Source organism: Pseudopipra pipra, chromosome 27, assembly GCF_036250125.1.
Source record: "Pseudopipra pipra isolate bDixPip1 chromosome 27, bDixPip1.hap1, whole genome shotgun sequence".
Taxonomy (NCBI): domain Eukaryota; kingdom Metazoa; phylum Chordata; class Aves; order Passeriformes; family Pipridae; genus Pseudopipra; species Pseudopipra pipra.
The window spans coordinates 328,506-348,645 of NC_087575.1; the positions used below are offsets into that span (position 1 = coordinate 328,506).

General features: G+C 41.6%; 1 protein-coding gene across 4 annotated transcripts in view; it reads left to right on the forward strand.

The window, feature by feature from the left end:
• Positions 1–19,718, forward strand: part of ARHGEF18 (Rho/Rac guanine nucleotide exchange factor 18) — a 49,392-nt gene extending 29,674 nt beyond the window's left edge. For all 4 annotated transcript variants that reach the window (XM_064637444.1, XM_064637441.1, XM_064637443.1 and 1 more), the window contains 16 exons: positions 459–709; positions 1,449–1,574; positions 2,712–2,829; positions 3,638–3,886; positions 4,707–4,783; positions 6,543–6,721; positions 7,134–7,225; positions 7,541–7,729; positions 8,375–8,512; positions 9,536–9,651; positions 10,080–10,136; positions 10,780–10,827; positions 11,386–11,859; positions 12,584–12,911; positions 14,629–14,751; positions 14,843–19,718. In XM_064637444.1, coding sequence (XP_064493514.1) covers positions 459–709; positions 1,449–1,574; positions 2,712–2,829; positions 3,638–3,886; positions 4,707–4,783; positions 6,543–6,721; positions 7,134–7,225; positions 7,541–7,729; positions 8,375–8,512; positions 9,536–9,651; positions 10,080–10,136; positions 10,780–10,827; positions 11,386–11,859; positions 12,584–12,911; positions 14,629–14,751; positions 14,843–15,003 — 2,726 coding nt within the window. In that variant the 3' untranslated portion in view covers positions 15,004–19,718. The remainder of the gene's footprint in view (positions 1–458; positions 710–1,448; positions 1,575–2,711; positions 2,830–3,637; positions 3,887–4,706; positions 4,784–6,542; positions 6,722–7,133; positions 7,226–7,540; positions 7,730–8,374; positions 8,513–9,535; positions 9,652–10,079; positions 10,137–10,779; positions 10,828–11,385; positions 11,860–12,583; positions 12,912–14,628; positions 14,752–14,842) is intronic.
• Positions 19,719–20,140: the final 422 nt, after the last annotated feature.

Sequence of the window (20,140 nt, forward strand, 5' to 3'; positions counted from 1 at the left end):
GTAAGAGTTATTTGTTATTCTTAAAACTTTTTCTATTTCATAGTGCCACTGTTTTGAAACAAAGCAGAAATCGTTCTTATGGGCTTCAATTTTGACTTGTGCCTGAAAACTAAAACCACGTGAAGATTTTCAGGTCTGTTACCTGTCTTAGTGTGCAGAATTTCTTCTGTGAATGCTTTTAAGCAACCCACAGGTTTCAGTGTGCCTCTGTAGGCAGCAAAGCCCTGCTGTACAATTAGGGAGCAGCTCAACAGCCACTGGGAGATGTCGTTAAGTAAGTGGGGACAGTCACTGCTGGGTTGGGACATTAACAAGGCAAATTTAAGAGCTTCACATGAGTGTTACAAAGACTGTGGTGAAGAAGATGATGGTGGGTTTCAGAGCTCTTATATCTCAGCAGTCACTGCACAGCATATAAATGACTTTTTGATTTTATTTTTGTATTTCCCCTTGCCCAGAACTAATGCAGACTGAAATGCACCATGTTAGAACACTGAAAATCATGCTGAAGGTGTACTCCAAAGCCATGAGAGAGGAGCTGCAGTTCCCAAATGTAGTGATCAACAAGCTCTTCCCCTGTGTGGATGAGCTGCTGGAGATGCACGGGCAATTCCTGCTCCAGTTAAAGGAGCGACGGAAGGAATCCTTGGAAGAAGGCAGTGACCGGAATTATATAATCCAGAACGTTGGAGACCTCTTGGTAAAACAGGTGTGAATTAAATTCTACCAGTGATGTTGACACTATGAAACTCCTAAAAAGCTAACTGTAAGGGTAAAGCGATGTTATGTAAAGATTGATTTCATCCTGGGTTTAAGATTATCTTCCTAGTGCAATGTGGGAGCATAACTCCCAGGAATATATCATCACAAATAACATTAAATGTTCATTGAATGTTCTTTGGGCATGTGCTTATACGTGTTGTGGGATATGTGACTGCAGATTTTTTGTTTCTCTTTTTCATCTGTTCCAGAAGGAAAGTAACGTATTCCTGGTGTCCATCCCAAACATGGCTCTCCTGCAGTTAATGCCAAACTTCTTGGTTCTAACCTTTAGAAAATGCAGTCAAGATCCATTGAACTCATGAGAGCTTTAGTGCCATTCTTACATGGAGTGGATGCAAAAATTTCTATCATTATATCATGATCCCTTTTTTGCCTTTCAGCTTTTACAGTCCTCAGACTTCTTAAGTGCAGAGGCCCAGAAATCCTTTAAAAAATTCTCATAATTACAATCATTTCATTTTTGGTTACCTTCTGGTATTCCAAGCTCTCACATGTCGAATTGCATAAATCTTATTTCTGGTACAGAAGAAATTGAAATATTGGAGAAATGTCTCAGAAATCAGTCACCATAAAGCATGTTAAAAAACCACTACAACCTGGAGTTTGTAGTGGAGATAAGTTTAGTCTGAGTGACTCATGTCTTTGATTTTTATATTTCTGATTAGTTTTCAGGTGAAAATGGGGAGAGAATGAAAGAAAAATACGGTGTGTTCTGTTGTGGACACAATGAAGCTGTTAGTCACTATAAAGACCTGCTCCAAAGCAATAAGAAATTCCAAAACTTAATAAAGGTAAACAACAACCAGAGGTTTCCCGTTCTGACTATGCAAAATATACTTCACTGCTTTAGGCTTTGTTTTGTACTTGAAGATCTCTTAAATATGAATGAGCAGGGTGGGAGGCATATTCTCATTTTCTGAGGGGTTGTTGGCTTCTTGTATTTTTAGATTGTTTTCATGGCTCTGTCTCTGGCTGCCCTGCTGCGTGGCCATCGTGGTAAATTGGCTTGATAATAAATTAAATCAATGAGAAATGCTGTTGACAAGCTAGTATAGAAAAAGCAGAGACCCTTAGTCAGGTTTTGCTCACGACATCATCCTTATAAACCCAGAAGATTGGCTCCTGGGTTGTTTGTATATCTGCTGCACACTGTAATGTGCAAGTAGGAGGAAGGACTGAAGAGACATGGTCAAAGTGGAAGCTGTAACCTGAATCTTATGGCTCTGCAGAGGCGTAAATATTCTCATTTTCCAGTCACCAGTAAGTGATACTGTGTGAACTTTCCAGCATAGCTCTACACTTATAGCTCATCTTAACTAGATGTCTTTAAAGTGAGAGCTCTTTACTTTCAATGAACTAAATAAGTGACCAGAGTTTTAAAATATGTAACCTCAGTCCTTTTAAAGATAGATCTTGGTACTGTGTTCTCCTGCCAGATGTGTGCTGTGTCTGCAGCCACACTAACTTATGCTTTACAGTCCTCCCTGCCTAAACAGGAATGTTTAGGTCAACCTGCTGGGGAACATACAGTGGTAAAATAGAGACTTAATTTCTTTGTTATTGGCCTAATTTGGCTGTTAGGTGGTTGTGTCTGGTTTTAAAAAATACTTATTCTATGTATATAAGGACTGATCCTTTAAAAAGAGACAATCAGTTAGCAATAGGCAGTCACACAGTTCAGATTTGGAACTTTCCCTGCTTGACTCCACATTTAGTTAACAGTAGTTGAAAAAAATACCTAAAATATTTTCCAGCAATAAAAGCCATTTTTTGAGTGTTGTCAGGAATTTTACCTTAGTAAAAGAGTACGGCTAATTTTGTGGTGCTATGCCTAATGTACAGAAATGATTTGAAACAGAAAACATGTGAATGGAGAGGAAGTTAGAAGAGCAACATGTACAATGGGTGTGATGTGTCTTGTTTTCTAGAAAATTGGGAACTGTCCCATCGTGAGGAGACTCGGTGTCCAGGAGTGCATCCTCCTGGTGACCCAGCGCATCACCAAGTACCCAGTGCTGGTGGAACGGATCATTCAGAACACAGAAGGTAGAGTGTTTTCTAGAAGCCTCACAGTTGTCTGTTGATACCTTTTCTGCCATGTTTTGCATGTTCTTTCCTCACACAAGCAGGGACAGGCTGGTAACTGCTTTCTCACTTCTTTGTTGACTGAAGATGCTGTTTTAGATGTGGATCCAGAGCAGTCTCACCTCATCAGAGGGTCAAGAGAATTATAGAATCCCAGAATGGTTTGGGTTGGAAGGGACCTTAAAGATCATCGTGTTCCACCCCACTGCCATGGGCAGGGACACCTCCCACTATCCCAGGTTGCTCCAAGCCCTCTCCAACATGGCCTTGGACACTTCCAGGGATGGGGCAGTCACAGCTTCTTCTGAGCAACCTGTCCCAGGGCCTCCCCACCCTCACAGGGAAGAATTTCTTCCTAATACCTAATCTAACTCTGCCCTCTTTCAGCTTAAGACCATTCCCCCTTGTCTTGTCACTCCAGGCCCTTGTAAATAGTCTCCAGCTCTCTTGTGGGCTCCCTTCAGGTGCTCAAAGGCTGCAATTAGGTCACCCCAAAGCCTTTTCTTCTCCAGGCCGAACTGTCCCAATTCTCTCAGCCCCTTCTCATCGGAGGAGGACAGTGTTCAAAGTCTGCAGCCACAAACCCATATTAGTCAAGCGTGTTGGTTTATTAGAGATTATTTTATTTTAATTTATTCTTAAACTTAAGCTCTTAGGAAATACGGTTAGATGTTCAGTATGGAACCTTCATGTTAAAAAAATGTTTGGATGGCTCTTATCTTGCATTCCAAAGTTGGAAATGTGGCTGACTGCTGCTCTTTTCCCTTAGCTGGAACTAGAGATTATGAAGAGCTGACCCAGGCCCTTAGTTTAATTAAGGACACCATCACTCATGTAGATGCCATGGTAAATGAGTGTGAGAAGGGGCAGCGACTTAAGGAGATTATGCACAAAATGGAGGTGAAGTCATCTGGGAAATGCAAGAATGGGCTTTTTTTCCGGAAGGATGACATGGGACAGAGGAGGCTCCTCCTGGATGGGATGCTGTACTGGAAAGCTGCATCAGGGAGACTCAAAGGTAAAGGACCAGGAGGGGGAAAATGCAACTGAGAAACAAGATTTATGTTGGGTGGTTTTTTGGTTTTGTTTGGGTTTTTTTTTAGTAACTGTTTATTACTGATCGATTGGGTATAAAATAAGATGACAATAACCTGCTTGTTTAATAGGCTATTGGAGGAAATAGCACTTGTTCTATTCTTGGCTTGTCCAATGGTGCATGATAAGTTCCTTATGCTGTTTGCTTATTATCTGGCTGATCTGCTTCCCAATTCAAGAGGAAGGTCTTCAGGTGGATGACAAAGCTTTGAGTCATTCTGACTTAGTCTCCTGTGGAAAGGCATTATCTGCTTCACACTTTGCAAAACCTGTGTCGTGTGAGCCCCATGACACCTTCGTTCTGCATAATACCTGTTTTGCTAGAAAATCAAAACAGTGGGCCACCAGGGAATATCTGAACAACTTTATTGCTCAAGTGTTCAAGGAGAAGCTTCAGTGGCACAGAAAATTCAGCCAAGAGTAGGTGGTGCTGTGAACAGCTGCAGTTCCAGAAGAATCTGCTGTTGAGGGAGACACATTCCCTCTGGAGTGCTGGAGTCCATGGGTAGGATGCCTGTGTAGGTGTTTTCAAGCTTTAAATCAGCTCTATTTGTGCTGTGCTGGTTCTGAACAGTGTGAACAGCCCAGGTGAACAGCAGTAGCAGACCCAATACTGCAAATGTTGATGTGCTGTTCCCTGACCCACAGGAAATATAAGTTAAGTGATTTTTTGAGTCTGGACCAGTCTTTCTGCTTTAAAATGTGACTTCTTTTGATTTTTCTTGTCTCTGTTGTTACTGTAGATATTCTGGCAGTTCTGCTAACTGATGTACTGTTGCTCTTACAAGAAAAGGACCAAAAATACACATTTGCATCAGTGGTAGGTATTGTTCTCCGTATTTAATAGATCCACTTAAAGTATTTATGGCAGTGACAGTAACTACAGAAAAAACACAATTAGAGATGGTAGATACTTGTTAGAGGTTCAGAAAGAAAATTAGGTTAATAAATCAGCCAGCTATTAAGAATCACTTTTTCTGAGGCAGTTCTGGTCCTTCTTGAATCCCTCCCACTGTCTCCCAGTGCAAACCAGTGTTCCCTCGCATCAGCCCATTGTATCCACATCTCCAGTGGTTTTCTCCAGTGATTTCCACACTCAGACCTCTGCTTCTCCTCTTCTTGTGTTGCGACTTCCCCTTTCACTAAATTTTTTAGACTGAGGTTTTGTACAAGTCATAGACATTACACACACCAGAACTGTGCTTTGAAAGTCACTTGTAAATAAGTCCTGCCTCTGTTTAATGTGCAGGGAAAGAATCTGTCATTTCCATTAGGGATGTGGTGACCGTGGTCACAGTGCCCTGAGATTTACTGGGGCCAGAGAACTTTCCTGAAACACAGGAAATGCAGATATTACTGCAGCACTCTAGAACATTCAGTGGATTTACTTGCTTTCCCAGGGCATTTCCACAGGTATCATCAGAGCAGTTAATTGTGTACATTTTGTTCTGATCTAGTTCAGTTATGGCTGTAATAGAACCAGTAATGTAATTGTTTTCTTGAATGTATTTTTTTTAAGACATTACCATTAAAGCTGAATTCTAATGGCAAAAGCTATTTTAATGACCTCAAAAAAAGCAACTGCTTTTCAAATTGCCCTTCTCCTAATGCACAGAACAGGGTGCTATGTGGTATTTTTTTCCCCTCTGGAAACATGCTCTACAGTTAGAGACTGACCAATTTTTTGCATATTTTTATGTATACAGTTCAATTGAAATTTAATATTACTTCTCCATTAATAAATCAAGCAAGTGAGAGGAGCAAATGGATCTGCTTAGTGATTCTGTTTTTCCAGTGACATCTGCTCATGGCTGGAATTGCAGTGCAGCTGCTCAGGGAAGTTGGAAAAACCTAGTGTTCCTGATGTTACTTCACAGTTCAGTTCCTTACTGTTCTAGATTATTCTGTGAAGGTTCAGCAGTTACAAAGAGCTGCTTTATCCTGGAAGGAACTTTCTAGGCTACATGTGTTGGACCTATGCTGTATGAAGCCTAGATAGGTTTTTAGTAACTTAATATCCCTCTGTAAATGTGTTTTCCCTGCAAAGACTGACAGCTAATCCTATTGATCCTCGTTATACAATACGCTATCTGTCACCTTGTTTCATTATTCTCAGGGCGTGACACTCTGTAACACCTCTGTGTTAGGGTTTTATTTCTTTTGTGGCTAACTTGCCTACTTCGAACCTCTAACACTTCCTCTTGATCTCTTCTTTCTCTTCAGGTGTCATTTAGGTTTTTGCTTTCTTTTTCAAATTTTGCATCTGCCTCTTTTTGAGCAAATTTTTTGAGCCTGTTCTTGACTTCTGGGACCCAATGGGAATCCTCAGGTGTTTAAATTGACACACAGTTTAACGTTCGATCAGGTGTTGACATGCACATTCTTCATTCCACATTTTCATCAATGGTTGATGGTAAAAAAATAACAATGTCAAAAGTGTCATGTGAAAAGGTTGGAGTTATATTGTGATATTGCAGCTCCTAGTGGGTTTGTATAAGTGGGAAGAGGGGGGAGCTAGGAAGCAGAAATCCTAAAGAACATAAATAATGTAGTGCAATAAATGATATTTTACTTTGCAGGACTCTAAACCACCAGTTATCTCATTACAAAAGCTGATTGTGAGAGAGGTGGCTAATGAAGAAAAGGCAATGTTTTTAATTAGTGCTTCCTTAAAAGGACCAGAAATGTATGAAATTCACACCAGCTCCAAAGAGGAGAGGAATTCCTGGATGGCACACATCCGCAGGGCTGTGGAAAGGTAAGTCAGGAGGGAAAGCAGGAGAGCTTAATTTCTTGCTCATCTGTCTTCTTTTTGCAGCACTCAGATGTAAATTCATCTTAAAAATCCATTTGACTCTCCCTCGACTTTCTCTTTAAGACTGTAGTGTGCAATTCTGTTTGTGTTCATTGAGAAGAAGCTACTGATAAAGATGCAATAAAAACCAGTCAAAGACTTTAGTCTGCTTTTATCTTTAAAAAAAAAAAAAAAAGAGACAAGAAATTTGGTTCACAGATGTCAAATGCAAGAGGGCTTTGGATAAAGGAGGAAGAATGACACTCAGGATAAACCAGATCCAAGGCAAAAGGTTGAATCTCAGGTTGAATCCTGAGATGGTTTTAAATTATCTAATGCGCAAATCAAGCATAGATCTGTCTTTCCCTTTGTACAGCTGTCCTGATGAAGAAGGAGGAACATTTAATGAACCTGAAGCAGAGAGGAGGATGGCTGAAGCGAGAGCTGCAAAGTTAAAAGATTTTCAAGGTAATGACTTAGTTATATATTCCATGAGCTGCTTTTCAGCATCATCTGTGATTTATGACTGTCTAATTCTTTATCACATGATGTGATCAAGTTTCTCCTTCATAAGTCTTTCACAATGGTGTAAGATTATATAGAAATAGTAGCTAAAGAGTCTAATAAGCTTTACCTGCTCCATAGGTTTTCCCCTTAACTGTTAATTATATCTCTGCATTTAATTAATTATATCTCTGATCATAAAATGAGTGATAATCTTCCAAACTGAACACTCTACTCTTACAGGGAGTGTACTCTGACTGGATTTGTTTCTTCCTTTAGAGCGTTTGAACATGAAAGACGACCTGATTCTGCAAAGTCTGACTGAGAAGCAACAGATCTATGCAGAAATGTCTGAAATGAATGGCTTTGAAGACCATTCCCAAGGATCCCGAGCTCGGCTGCTTTTTCGGGGAGATATCTCAGAAAACCTGCAAGGAGAGACGATTTTGAAGTCTGCAGTGACTGAAGGTAGATGGAATGTGAGGCTGTGGAGGCATTCACTCAGGTGCAGGGATGGGAACCAGCAGCAGGTCCTGAAAACCGTCCTGTAATAACATAATACTTTTATGTAACATAGTTCAGACTTCCTTGTTCTCACAACTAATCTGCAAGAAAGGTGAAGTGCACTTGTGAATTTAGGTAGAAGACCTGCACAGCTTGGATTGGTTTATTTGTTAAGGATCAACCAATGGAGTCTTGGGATGAGTCTGTTCAGAAAGGGTAACTAGGTGCTCTAATAATACACCAATCCTGAAATGTAATATTATAGGAGGGTTATATATAAAAAATAGCCTATCTAAAGATAGTATATTTAGAAAGAAAATAAGCACAAGCATAATTTCTCTTTTGAAGAGAAAAAAAAAAAGAAAACCCAAACATTCAAGGCTTAATAATCTTAACTTGCAGTTAGGTAAGAGCTCATCTGTATACAAAGAGCCTGTCATACAGAGCGAATCTCAAAGAAAAACTCATCTGTACTGCAGGACATCTCTGACTACCTGATCTTTTAATGGACTTGATGGTTTAAATGTTTTTTTTAAAACTTGTTAGCGTGACAACTTGTATGGCAGCATAGACATGGCTGTTTACGTGACACGTTCTCCTCTTTCCTAGCTGAAAACCTCCAGGACCTTATCTTCACTCACTTTGGCAGTGGATCCTGTCAGCCTGAGGATGGCTCTGGGTCAGGACTCGCCCGGAGAGCAGAGACCTTTGGAGGACATGACAGTAGTCCCTCAGTTTCAAGTAAAAGTAAGAAAAGGACCATTCAGCATTTTCCTGAGCTCCTTAGCTCTTTAATGCCTTCACTGCACAGAGAATGAGAACAAGGAATTGAGGCTCTTATGTAAGGAAGCTTCACCTGGCTCTAAAATGAGGATCAGAGCAAATTTGCAGCATGTTGGATTTTCTTACTCCTGATACCAACACTAGAGAGCAGAGTAGGGCTGTCAGTGTTATGCTAAGAGCATAACCCATACTTTATTGCCTTAACCCATATTTTATAATTACCACAATTCCACACAGAATTTTAATTTTGTTGAAAAAAATGAGCTTGACCTGAAAACCTAGAAAATTTGAATTCAGCTGTCTGCTTTTATTACTGAGTCATGAACACTTTTTTCCCACTTTGTATCTGCACAGTCACTAGAGGTTTGCTGAATCCTTAAATAATATAAATTCTCCTTATGGCACAGATGATTTATCAGTTAATTAATGAAATGTGAGGAAAGACTAGATACTCTTTATCTCCATTTTTGCTTCATGCATTTATTGAAAAACCAAATGGTCTTTATTTCACTGATTATTAATCTCTAAAATACTTCTGTCGTCTCTGAAATGTTTTGTATGTGTCATAACAGAGGTACTTTTTACAGCATAGTTTCCATTTTCCTTTACCTCCTTCCACACTCAAAGTGGTGCTGCTTTGAATAGAATATTCCTACTAACCAGTATTCCATGTTATGAGTCTGCAATTCTGGGAGCCACAGCCAATTATTTTCATGCAGACATCGTGGCTCCTTGACTGAAAATAGTATAACGTAATTTGAACTTACTGTCCCAATTTATTTTAACCCATTCTCCTCAAGTTTTTAGACTTTTTTGAGCAGTCCACTGTTGTCTGATCTGCCAGCTGGAATCAGCATGGAGAAGCCATGCAGTTGTGTATTGGTTCTGACTTCACACTCACTATGTTTTTCTGCTTACTCTGTTACTCACTGAGTTTTCCCAGGCCCTGTGCTGGTGTGAGCTCCTCAGACTCCTCTCTTCTTTCAGGTGGTAGGAAGAACAGTGCTGGTGACCAGAGACAGTGGGACTGGAGAGGCCCTGCAGCAAGTTCAGATGTGCAAGTCCATGACCTCCCTTCTGATGCAGAAGAAGGATCTCAAACCGTATGTTGATTTTATGAGTGATTTAAATGCATTTCCTTGTGTTCCTCATCATAGTAATGGTGCAGAACAAATCTTGCAAAGTTAAAAGTCCTGATAGCTGGCAGGACTGGACTGGAACAGTTTTGTCTGTCAAATTATTCAGCTCTATTAAGGATGCTTTGTGGGGTAAGTTGGTAGCTTAGCACTTGAGAGACGAGATAAATCGCTTTTCCATTTGCTTGTTTGATGCTGTACCATTAACACTGGCTTTAATCACCATGCTCCTGTTCCAGCCTGGCCCCTGGTTTCAGTATTTTTGATGTACGTCCTTCAGTGCATGGGAGGAATCTGTGCTCCAGCAGTACCTGTTCCCTCATAGGACGAACCCTTCCAGCTTATTCTGGCAGCACTGCCAGTGCCCAACATGTGTCTCTATGTCTTTTTTACAGAGTGACGGAATGAGGCTGGATGAGAGCAGTGGTTTTCAGCCTGCCATAGAGGCACAGGTAGGTTGCTTCTGCTGTTAAGAAATCTAATGGCAAAAAGCCATGTTATAATAAGAGCATGGAAAAACAAACCAAAACAAAAACAAACAAACCCGCCAAAAAGTCATTATTTGTAATGTCTATGGATTCCAGCAGATTAACAGCCTGTATCTCTAACACATTATGAATGCAAAGATAAAAGTCCTGACAGAAACCAAAGATGAGTTCTGGGGATGTAAGCACACATTTCAAGGAGCTGGATGACTACTTTTCCTGCATCTTTGGAGCAATTGCATGTTCCCAGCCCTGTGACCAAACTGGCCTCTGAGCCTCCTGTGAGGGCTGTATCTGTGTAGTGATTCAGGGCTGAAGCATGGGAGGAAGTGATTGTTACACAGCTCAGGTGTAGAGAAGATGGTGAGGAGTGATCTGTGGAATCCCAAGGAGAGTTGCTGAGCACTGATTCACATCTGCACAAGAATAATACACTGAAATTCCTTGTGCCTGCGTATTGGCTGCTACTGTCTCTGGTAGCCATGCTTCCATTGTGTGTGTTTTTGTACAGATACCATGGGCTATTTTCACTGTTTAAACATTTTTTTAAAGTCTAATATATCCAAACAGCTCTGCTTAAGTGCCTAATGCTTTTTTTCCTCCTTTTCAGCTTGTGCAAAGGATACAAACACTGTTACAGTTGCTCTTCAGCCTTCAGGTAAACCACTGTTTGCTATCCAAGAGATTTGTTAGGCATTAAATATAATAAAATGTATGCAGGTGTGGAGAGGAGCTACCTTGAGAATATCCCCTAAAGCTAGAATGAAGTGCAGTTTAGACCTGAGATTCAAGGAAACCAACACTGTGTCTGGTATTTTGAAGGAAGGGTTAGAGCTGTTGTCTGAAGTAACTGTTCCCTTTTTCCTGCCCACTTAATTATTTTGCTGCTTTGAGCTCCATCTGCTCCATGTGCTCATTTCCTCTTTAAATTATTGATATCCATGTGTGTATATATTAGTTGTTTTTGCTGCAGCCTTGTAATCAGCAATATTTTGCCTGCTTTGATTTGGGGTAACAATTCTAGGTGCAAGAAACATTCACTTTGACACACATAAGCATAATTTATTTGCTTGGCCATCTTCAATATTGTGTCAGTCACCATGGGCTGTACAAGCTGGAGTTTAGATCTGCTCTGGAAGACAAAAGACTCAGTGATCTAACCTGGTAGATGCTGTTGTCTTCTGCTGAGCTGTGCATGTTTTTTGAACCCCTCCAGGCAGTGATATCTCAGCAGGACAGTTACATTGAGGTGCAGAGAGCCACCGCCACCATGGCAGACCGGGAGAAGCAATACCGGCTGCAGTCCACCCGAGGGAATCTGCTGCTGGAGCAGGAGAAACAGAGGAACTTGGAAAAGCAGAGGGAAGAACTGATGAATGTCCAGAAGCTTCAGAACCAGCTGAAGCTGGAGCAGCAGCGCCTGGAGCGGGAAAGGAGTCGGCAGCAGAGGGAGTTTGAAATCAGGGAAGCTCGACTGCAGGAGCGCGAGGAGGAGGCTCGGCAGAAGTTGGAGAAGGTGAATCAGGACAGGGAAGAACTGGACAGGCAGCAAGAAGCCTATCAGCACAACCTGGAGAGGCTGAGGGAAGCCCAGAGAGCAGTCGAGAAAGAGAAAGAGCGTCTGGATCAGCTGAGGAAGCTGAAGAAGCAGAACACAGTGTCAGGCACGTTCTCCCCAGAAATGGGCCAGGTGAGGAATTTGTTTTCTTGGAGGGTTATTTCTGTTAACCCACTTGCTTCCGAATAAAGGTTGCACTTGTTACAGCACTAACCCATTTTTGCATTTTACTGGGCTCCTTGAACCGCCACCTGAAATAGCTGGTGGTGGCTGCTGTCAGAGAGATCAGAGCTTGGCAGTTCCCCAGAGTCTGTGAAATTCCACAATTACCAGAAAATCTCTGGTAATGAGAATATATTTTTTTTTAAAGATAGAAATGGAGAATAAGTTATTTTTGATTGTGACTGACAGAGGATTTTTTAAATACAGCAACTGCCCTATTGCAGGCAAGTGATTGCAGGAGCTATGCAACATCTATAGCATTTTGTACAGTTGATTTCTAAAAGCATTTCCAGTGTTTCATAATGGGAACTTCGAAGTCTGATTAAATTGGTTCTTTGATACCATCTGAAGGTCCTGCTTTCCATCCTATCATCACTCAGTGCAGTCTGCTCTTGCATTCCTTTCCTACGTGCAGTATTAAGCAGTTTGAAGCTGCTGAGGTTGTTTTCAGTGCCCAAGGACTTACACTCTTGCTCTTCCTTCTGTTTCCCAGCAAGCTTCAGGCTTCATCTTATCTATTCTCCTTTTCACTAGGAAGTGCTTCATGTTCTCAGGGCTGAAAGCGGTCTCTCCTTGTTGTCCTGGAGAGGGTGAAAACCCCTATTTGACTTAAAATGCCTTTTTCCTCACACAGAGCCAGATGCTGAGTCATTCCATCAGCTTCAACGGGGAAGGAATAGAACCCTCTCCGCCTATGCTGAAATCCTCTGTGAGAGTGAGCGTGGCTGGGCTGGATTACCTGGAGCGGCCGGACTTGGTCCGCAGGGACAGCACCACCCTGGAGAACCGGCCCGTTCTGGCCCTCAAGAATGAAGTGCCAATACATCTCTTGAGTGCAACCAACCAGATCCAGAAACCAGCTGCAGTCCAGCAGCAGATCCCTACCAAGCTGGCCACCTTTACAAAAGGAAGCAAGGAGAAAGGTGGGAAGAACAAAGCATCTCAGAGGACAGACAGTTCAGGTATGTGTGTATTTAAATCCATTTAAATGCATTTCTGTTCTCTAACAGCATCACAAGGAGACAGAACACCGCAGTTTAAACCTCTGGCTACCCATGTGGAACCCAGAAATTAATATGCTACAAGTTATTAGTGTGCTTGCTGCAGTTAAAATCTCTTAACCTCTTAAAATCCTTATGTTATGACTTATATGTCAGTGCTATTTAAGTTAGAAATACAGCCCAAAGGGATAATGTTGAAAATGGAATTGTGTATTCCAGCACGACAGAATGACGGTGAGAGGTGGTACACCTGGATGTAAAATCTCCTTGTCTAACTGTAGTGTTAAAGGGAAACAGCAAAACCAAAGAAAAGCTGTTGTGCACAAGTGGGATCTTTTGAGGCTGGCTTAGCCTTTCCTTACTATCTGTCCAGAGTTGTAGTGACATTGAATGCAGTGCCTTTCTTAGCACCAGTCAGTCATTAAATACAGATCTCCAGGCCAGAATTGGGATGCTGCGTGTGTTGTAGAGTTGGAAAGGGCTAATTTTGTCACAAACAGAAGCAAGTAAAAATACAGTCACCCTGTCCTGGTGTAATTTCTGCTGCTGACTGCTGGGTACTGGAGTAGTGGTCTTTGCCAATGACAGAGGCAGTAAAAACCGCTTTGTCTCTACCACTTAAAATAGCCTCATTGCCAGCTTAGGGGAATGGCCTGTAATTTTAAGTTATAAAATTATCTTTTTAGTATTGTGTAGGATTCAGACTTGGCAAGTTTGACCATCACTTGGGCCTGCACTGCTACAGCAGACTTGGGGCCAAAGCTGTCAGGGAGGGGAGGGGTAACTGCTTTGGCACATTGTAGAAACATCTATTTCTACATGCCTGAAGTTTAGTGCAGTTGCAAACTTCATTATGATTCTGCATGTAAATGAAGCCTAATATCCTCTTACCCTGCATGGTAAATAAAGCTCCAATACCACATCTCCCCAAGTTTATTTTTAATAGCTTTTACGTAATGGTCTCTGCAGTGGAAATGTACTTAATGGTGTTTTTCTGTAATTTATATGAAAGGTATAAACCACAAATACATTGGTCTCTATTCTCTTGTGAGCATTAGTGGGCTGCACGCTGGTTATGCCCATGTGTAGATCTCAGAATAAAATGGAACAAAACTTTCTGTACCAGAGGCAAAGTGCTGTGTATTGAATTTGGGTTTTGTGACGTGTAAGGAATGCGTACTGAGAGAGGGAGAGAAGTTCTTTGGGTCCAGAATAACCATTTCATGAATTGCTTTTATTGTTGAATTAAGAAACTGACAGTCTGTAACAGCAGAATCAATGTGCTATGCTGCTGAGCAGCTGTGAGACAGATGGAGAGCAGAGACAAAAGTTCATCGCAGCTCTGTGTGTTAGAAGTAGTACAAATGGCCATTTGCTATTTGAATGCTACAAAGATTTTTTTCTCTCTGCTGTGCTTGATAATACTGAGGTTTAAATCTGAGGTTGTCAGGGGCTGCTAGTAACTGAATTAGAAGTCTCAAGGAAGAGGAGAGAGAAAGTATTCATGGTTTAAACAGCTGAAGTGAAAATTTAACTTGCAACAGCAGGACCAGCTCTTTGTGGTATTACAGTTTCCTTGGGTGTATAAGGTGTCAGTACAGTGGGCCCCAGCATGAAACAGTGAGGTTTGTGAGGTACTGCTCACCTCAAATACTAATTTATAAAATATTTTCTTCAGCATCTGTTGATCAGAAGCAGCTGCTTCCCCCCAGGCTTGTTCAACGAGAGGAGGGTGTCCTAAGAGGCAGACGGTCAGCAAGCCCAGTCCTCCCGAGCAGCCAGACCACTGCATTCCAGCCAGGTATGTCTTAACCAACCTGCCTGGCTGTGGGAATGCCTCGGGCTCTCTGTGCAGTGTCATGACTGTGTCTTCTTCCATTTTTTTCCTCTAGAATTGTATGGCTCCACAGATGCTCAGCCAGAAGCACTTTCACCTGCCTCAGCGAACCTATTCAAGCCCAATAACGTTCAGGTTCAGACCCTGGTGACCTCTCAGCCAAGTCTGTTGAATGTGCAAGATGATACCAGCAAAGAAGATGTAATTTTCTTCTAATTGTTTCCATTTAAAGATGAATCTCCTGACACACTGTTTCAAGAACTCAGGCCCCAGTGTGCACCGTGATGGAGACCTGACGTGGATGTCTTCTCGTCCTTGCCCAGTTACTACTAGCAAGGACCAGACCAGGATTAACTGTCCTACTTTCCTGGCTTTTCTGCCAGCAGCTCAGAATGAGGGCACAGTAGTAACAATTTGCTTTCAAATTCTCCAAACATGGAAATGTATTGACACATGGCATGGATATATCAATTCAGAGCATGGTAAAAAATACTGCCATTTATTGCAATGTGCTCTTTTTGGAGAATGTACACTCTTTGTGGGCACCATCTTGTGAATTGTTATCAGTGATGTTGAACTGATAACATCACACAGGTTTTTATGTAAAAAGTTTTAGTAGTAGGCCCCAGAATGGCTGCATATTTTGAAATCTGTTTTCCCAGATCCAGGTCCAGGTCAGTACTGGGTTGTTGGTAATTAGGTGACAGTGAGCCAGTCTCCTTCCAGCCAGGTGTGCCAGGCACTGTGAGCCCAGTGGGACCAGCCTAGTGGCCAGGTACAGGGAAAGAGAAGGTAAGGTGAGCTTCTGACAGCGTCTTCAAGACAGAAGAGGAGGAGGGTTGGACATGTGAGGATTCACAGCAGTGATGAAGAGTTGGACTGAATGCATATTTCACTGGCTGCCAGCATGGGCTGGGATCTATCTCTGTGTTGATGAGAGGAGTGCAGGTACCCAGGCAATACTTATGGCTTGGTTCAGAATGAGCTTAGAGACTTGGATTTTGCTCTTAGCTGAAGACATGTCTAAGAAGCTTTTGAATGCAGTAATTTATTGTCTTGTTTAATCCTGTTTTCTGCATCTTTTGTTTGTCTGTTAATTTGTGGGGACTTTACTCCCAGTACCAGAAGATATCAAAGCTGCTGTTACTGCAGAGACTTCTCTGCAGCACTGTGTTAGGAATGAAGGGAATACGAACTGTTTGGTTTTAAAATTTAAAAAAAAATAATAATAATAAAAAAATACTCTTAGCTAAACCTGTGTTTAGCTGCTTTTAGCTAAACCAGCTTTGATACCTCTTGTTAAATGGGTCAGTTCTTGATCATGCGATGGTGATGACAGTAAATGTTCTGCTGAAAAGGCATTATTTTCCTTTGTAGTGATTTGCACAATTGTTCTGTGTTGTATTTTTCACTCTGTATCTCAGATCCTTTTTACACACCTCACCCAGGGATGTGCATTCTGGTATATGCTGAATGTGGCTGGTCAGATTTATGATGCACGGGAGAGATTGTTTAGGAGTATTGTTACAGAATTAAAGAAATCAGTATCTCAGAGCTTAAAAACTTGGATTAATACCTTTCTGAGCATGATTGATAATAATTATTTTTACATCTTTCACTCTGATTTAAAGTGATTTTTAGCAGCAGTGGATGGAAGGCCTAGTCAGTTCTCCATCCATGGCAGTTGATCCAATGGAATTTGCCAGTCTCAAATCATTGAGCTGTCTCTGGTTAGGCCCTGTGTGATGTTAGTAATGTCTTTAAGGCTGTAACTTCACTTTGCTTGAGAGTTTAAAAATTATTGCAGTAGTTACAGTGCAAGAAACATAAATTTTCAGCAGAAAACAGAGTTTATTTTCAAGTGGTGATAATTTGGGTTATTGTCTTCAAATGAGAAATTGAAAAACCTAAATTCACTGGTCAGGGGAAAAGATAAGCCACAAAATAGTGAATTGGTCTTAGGGACAAGCACTCCTGCTGGAACACTTGTTGGATTTAAGGGTCTTTTTCTTTGCTGTGTGATACTGGTACAAACCTGAGGCAATGGCACTGAGTTCAGTGAGAGGAAACTCGGAACCACGTGGCTCGTTACCACACTGCGGATGCTCCCTCAGCTTCCAACAAAGCAGTGCTGTGAAACTGGACACACTTTGCTGTGAAGGACTGCTTGGTAAATCAGCAGCACTGCAAAATTTACACATGGTGATTTTTGTGTTGTTGTGATACAGTGTTGGTTAGAACATAATTCTACCCTATATTCAGTTTTGTGTTTCTAAAAGTTAGATTGGAATGGAGGGGAATTCTTAAAATCAGCGTAACTTCTGATCAAGCCAGCAGTGTGAGATCCAACAGTCCAGTCACCTCTGCTTCCCTGTAATTTCTCCTGGAAGCACACAGGGAAGCAGCAGGAATGCACTGTATGTTCTTCCCTTCGTGCTGTGGTTTGGGCCACTCCTAGTGAAAACTTGGTGCCCCCTTTGCCTTAAATTACCAGGTTTTTAGGAGTTTTAGCCTAAAGCTAAGTTGCATCAGTGGAATAAACCACCTCAGCTAAAAAGGATGTCAGTTTGGGTGTTTGGAAACAATTTTTGGAAACATTTCTTTAGTTTAATTTTGTGCCTGTCCTAAAGTATGGCTGGAGCAGCTCATTGTCTGCTTTCTACTTCTGTGCAATGGATGAATTTGAATGTAGAACAGTGACATCTGGAAAGTAAAGTCTGCAGTGAGGTCTCATTACTTTTAATGTTTTAACTTAAACATAATTATATTAATACTCATTGTCAGCAGTACTTTGAATAAGTTTTGGCTGTTAATAAATGGACCCAGGCCCATGACAGGCCAGGCCGTTTTTCAACCCCAAAAGCCCCTTGGAATATGGGTCTTCAATCTGTAATAGGGAAATGACCTTAAAAGTAATTTTCTGACTTCAGTCCACATGTCTGGCTGCAGTTGGCTTTATGAAACCTGTTTTCACCCAGAATTGAGACAGCATCTTCTCTCACTTGGGTGTGGATCATGGGTATTGGTGTGGCTTCCTGCTCGGGACTGGACCCAGCTTAGAGAAGGTTCTGGAATTAGCAGGTGTTGTGATACCTCATTGCTAGTGCAGGGTTACCCTACCAGAGCATAGGCAGGTGATTCGTGGAAGGCTGAGGGAAGCAAGTGAATTATTTTCTTTACATAAATATGATTTTCTTTAAATGAATAAAGAGCCTCTTCACTTGTGCAAAACTGAATCTGTGAAATTGTTATCAAACCACTCCAGCTGAGTAACTTGTTTTGGACTCTTTGCTCAGATCTTGGTCCTAGAAAAATAACTCTTCCAGGCAAATTAGTTCGCAAAATACTGCTGTGTCCTGGGCTAAGTAACCTGCTATTGATTCTGAGTCACATCCTTTCCATTGGACTTTTCAATCACTTCAGATAAAAGTTTTCTTTTAAGTGATTTCTGAGGATTAGACAGTTGAAAATTCTGTGCCTCCCAGGTGCCTTTTGGCTTCTCCCTGAGCTGGGGTGTGGAGGAAATGCCAGCATGAGCTTTGAATTGCCACCGTGTTTGCTTGGTGTGTCACAGCCTTAAAATTAGCAGCATGTTTGTCCTTTAATATTGTGCTGTTGCAGAGTAGAGGCTGTTTCTGTGGTTCTGATTTCAATTTGGATGCTGGTGTAAAGGAGGCTTCCTCTTTCTCTTCCCACCTGGAATGTGGTCATCCTTGTGTTCCAGGCTGAGGATCCCTCTGTGGTCACTAGTGCTGAGCACAGCTGCCCTGTGTGTGTTGTGAAAGCTTCCCTAGTTTTTAACTGTGCTGTCTGTGGATTGTAGCTGTGGCCTGTCCCACAAATTGAGATCACTCATCATCCCCCAGCATGAGGCAGAAGAATTGGTATTCCTAGAGATGCTTGCTCATCCAGGTACTTGCATTCCTGCACAGGTAGGAGCCATTTCTAAATAATTTGCAGGCAGTTTTGTCTTGCTGAGTAATAGTCAGATGATCCTGCATACATGGAGCTTGGTGTTTGTCATTTGCATTTATGATGAAAGCTGAAGCTTAAACTAGGAAAGGGTTAAAAATCCGTATTTTGTTTCTCTTCTAACTCTGCAGAATGGGAGCTGTGGCTCCCTGGTGCTGCTCAGTGGAGTCCCTGTGTGTTGTGCCCCTGTGCAAGGGAATTTGGAGATTTTGTTGTCTTCCCCAGCAGTTCTCACATCTACGAGGAAACAAATCTTGATGCCAGGTTACACATGTGCTGTAGGTAAAGCCAAGCCTCTCCCCTGCTCTGAGACCAGACTCCGTAACCACTGGCAACTTCATCACTCACCATCAGCATGTTCCTTCTTCAGACAGCATTTGCGTGAGCTCTGATTCATAACATTTGTGCCATGTTTATAAATCAGTTTTTTATATTTTTGTACTGAGAGCAATTGGAGCACTTTAGAAAAGTTTATTTCAAATTCCATTTCTGTTTGTGCCCGGAAGGAAATCTCTCACGGATGGAGATCCTGTTGGCATAGCTGCGTGCATCTCACTCAGAGCTGTGAACTCTCTTGATGCTCTTTAGTCTTAGGTCTGGTTTCTAGGCCCACCTTGCACTGTAAAGATTTAATAAATAATCATGGTCCATGGTTAAATTGACCATTTTGTTGGGGAAGAGTTTGGTTTTGTTTTTTTGTTAGGGTGTAAACATTGTAAATATTTCCTTTACTGTTGATACTGCAGTAGCAACATCTTTGTAGTCTATTTTATTTGTAAAGTTGATGGTTAAATGTTAATATTCTGTTGAATTGTGCACTCTTGATTAATTGTAAACTTGATCTTAGCACACCAAATGATGATTTTTACAATGATTGCAATGTTTCTCCACTGAAGGATTTCAAAGCTGCAATAGGACTGAAACCAACTTCTAGCAATAAAAAAAGAACATTTCAAAACTGTCTGCCTTTATATAATTATTTATTATTTTCTATTTGAACTGAAGATCAAAGCAGCTGCCACTTCTCACGTGCTTCTCATTTTCTGCCCTGGACAGAAATAATGTGCCATATGAGCAAAACCGATGATTTTCCAAAGAAGAGGACGGAGCACGAGAGGTGTTTAGTGGAGGATAACAATAGCTGCAGCCCTTGGCAGAGAGGTGAACACCTGAGGGAAAGATCAGCTGCTCCCAAGCATCTGAACTCACTGGTGAGAGGGTGAACTCAGTTGAGTTGCTTACATTAGTGTGGAGGTGCTTTGCATGGTGCCAGCCTGAGACATGCCTGGCTCTGTCCCAGGCAGTATCGGTTCCCCCTTGGAACAAGTATAATAAAAATAGAAACTTTCTCCCTGGTGCCTGTGCCAATTTGGCAGCCCTA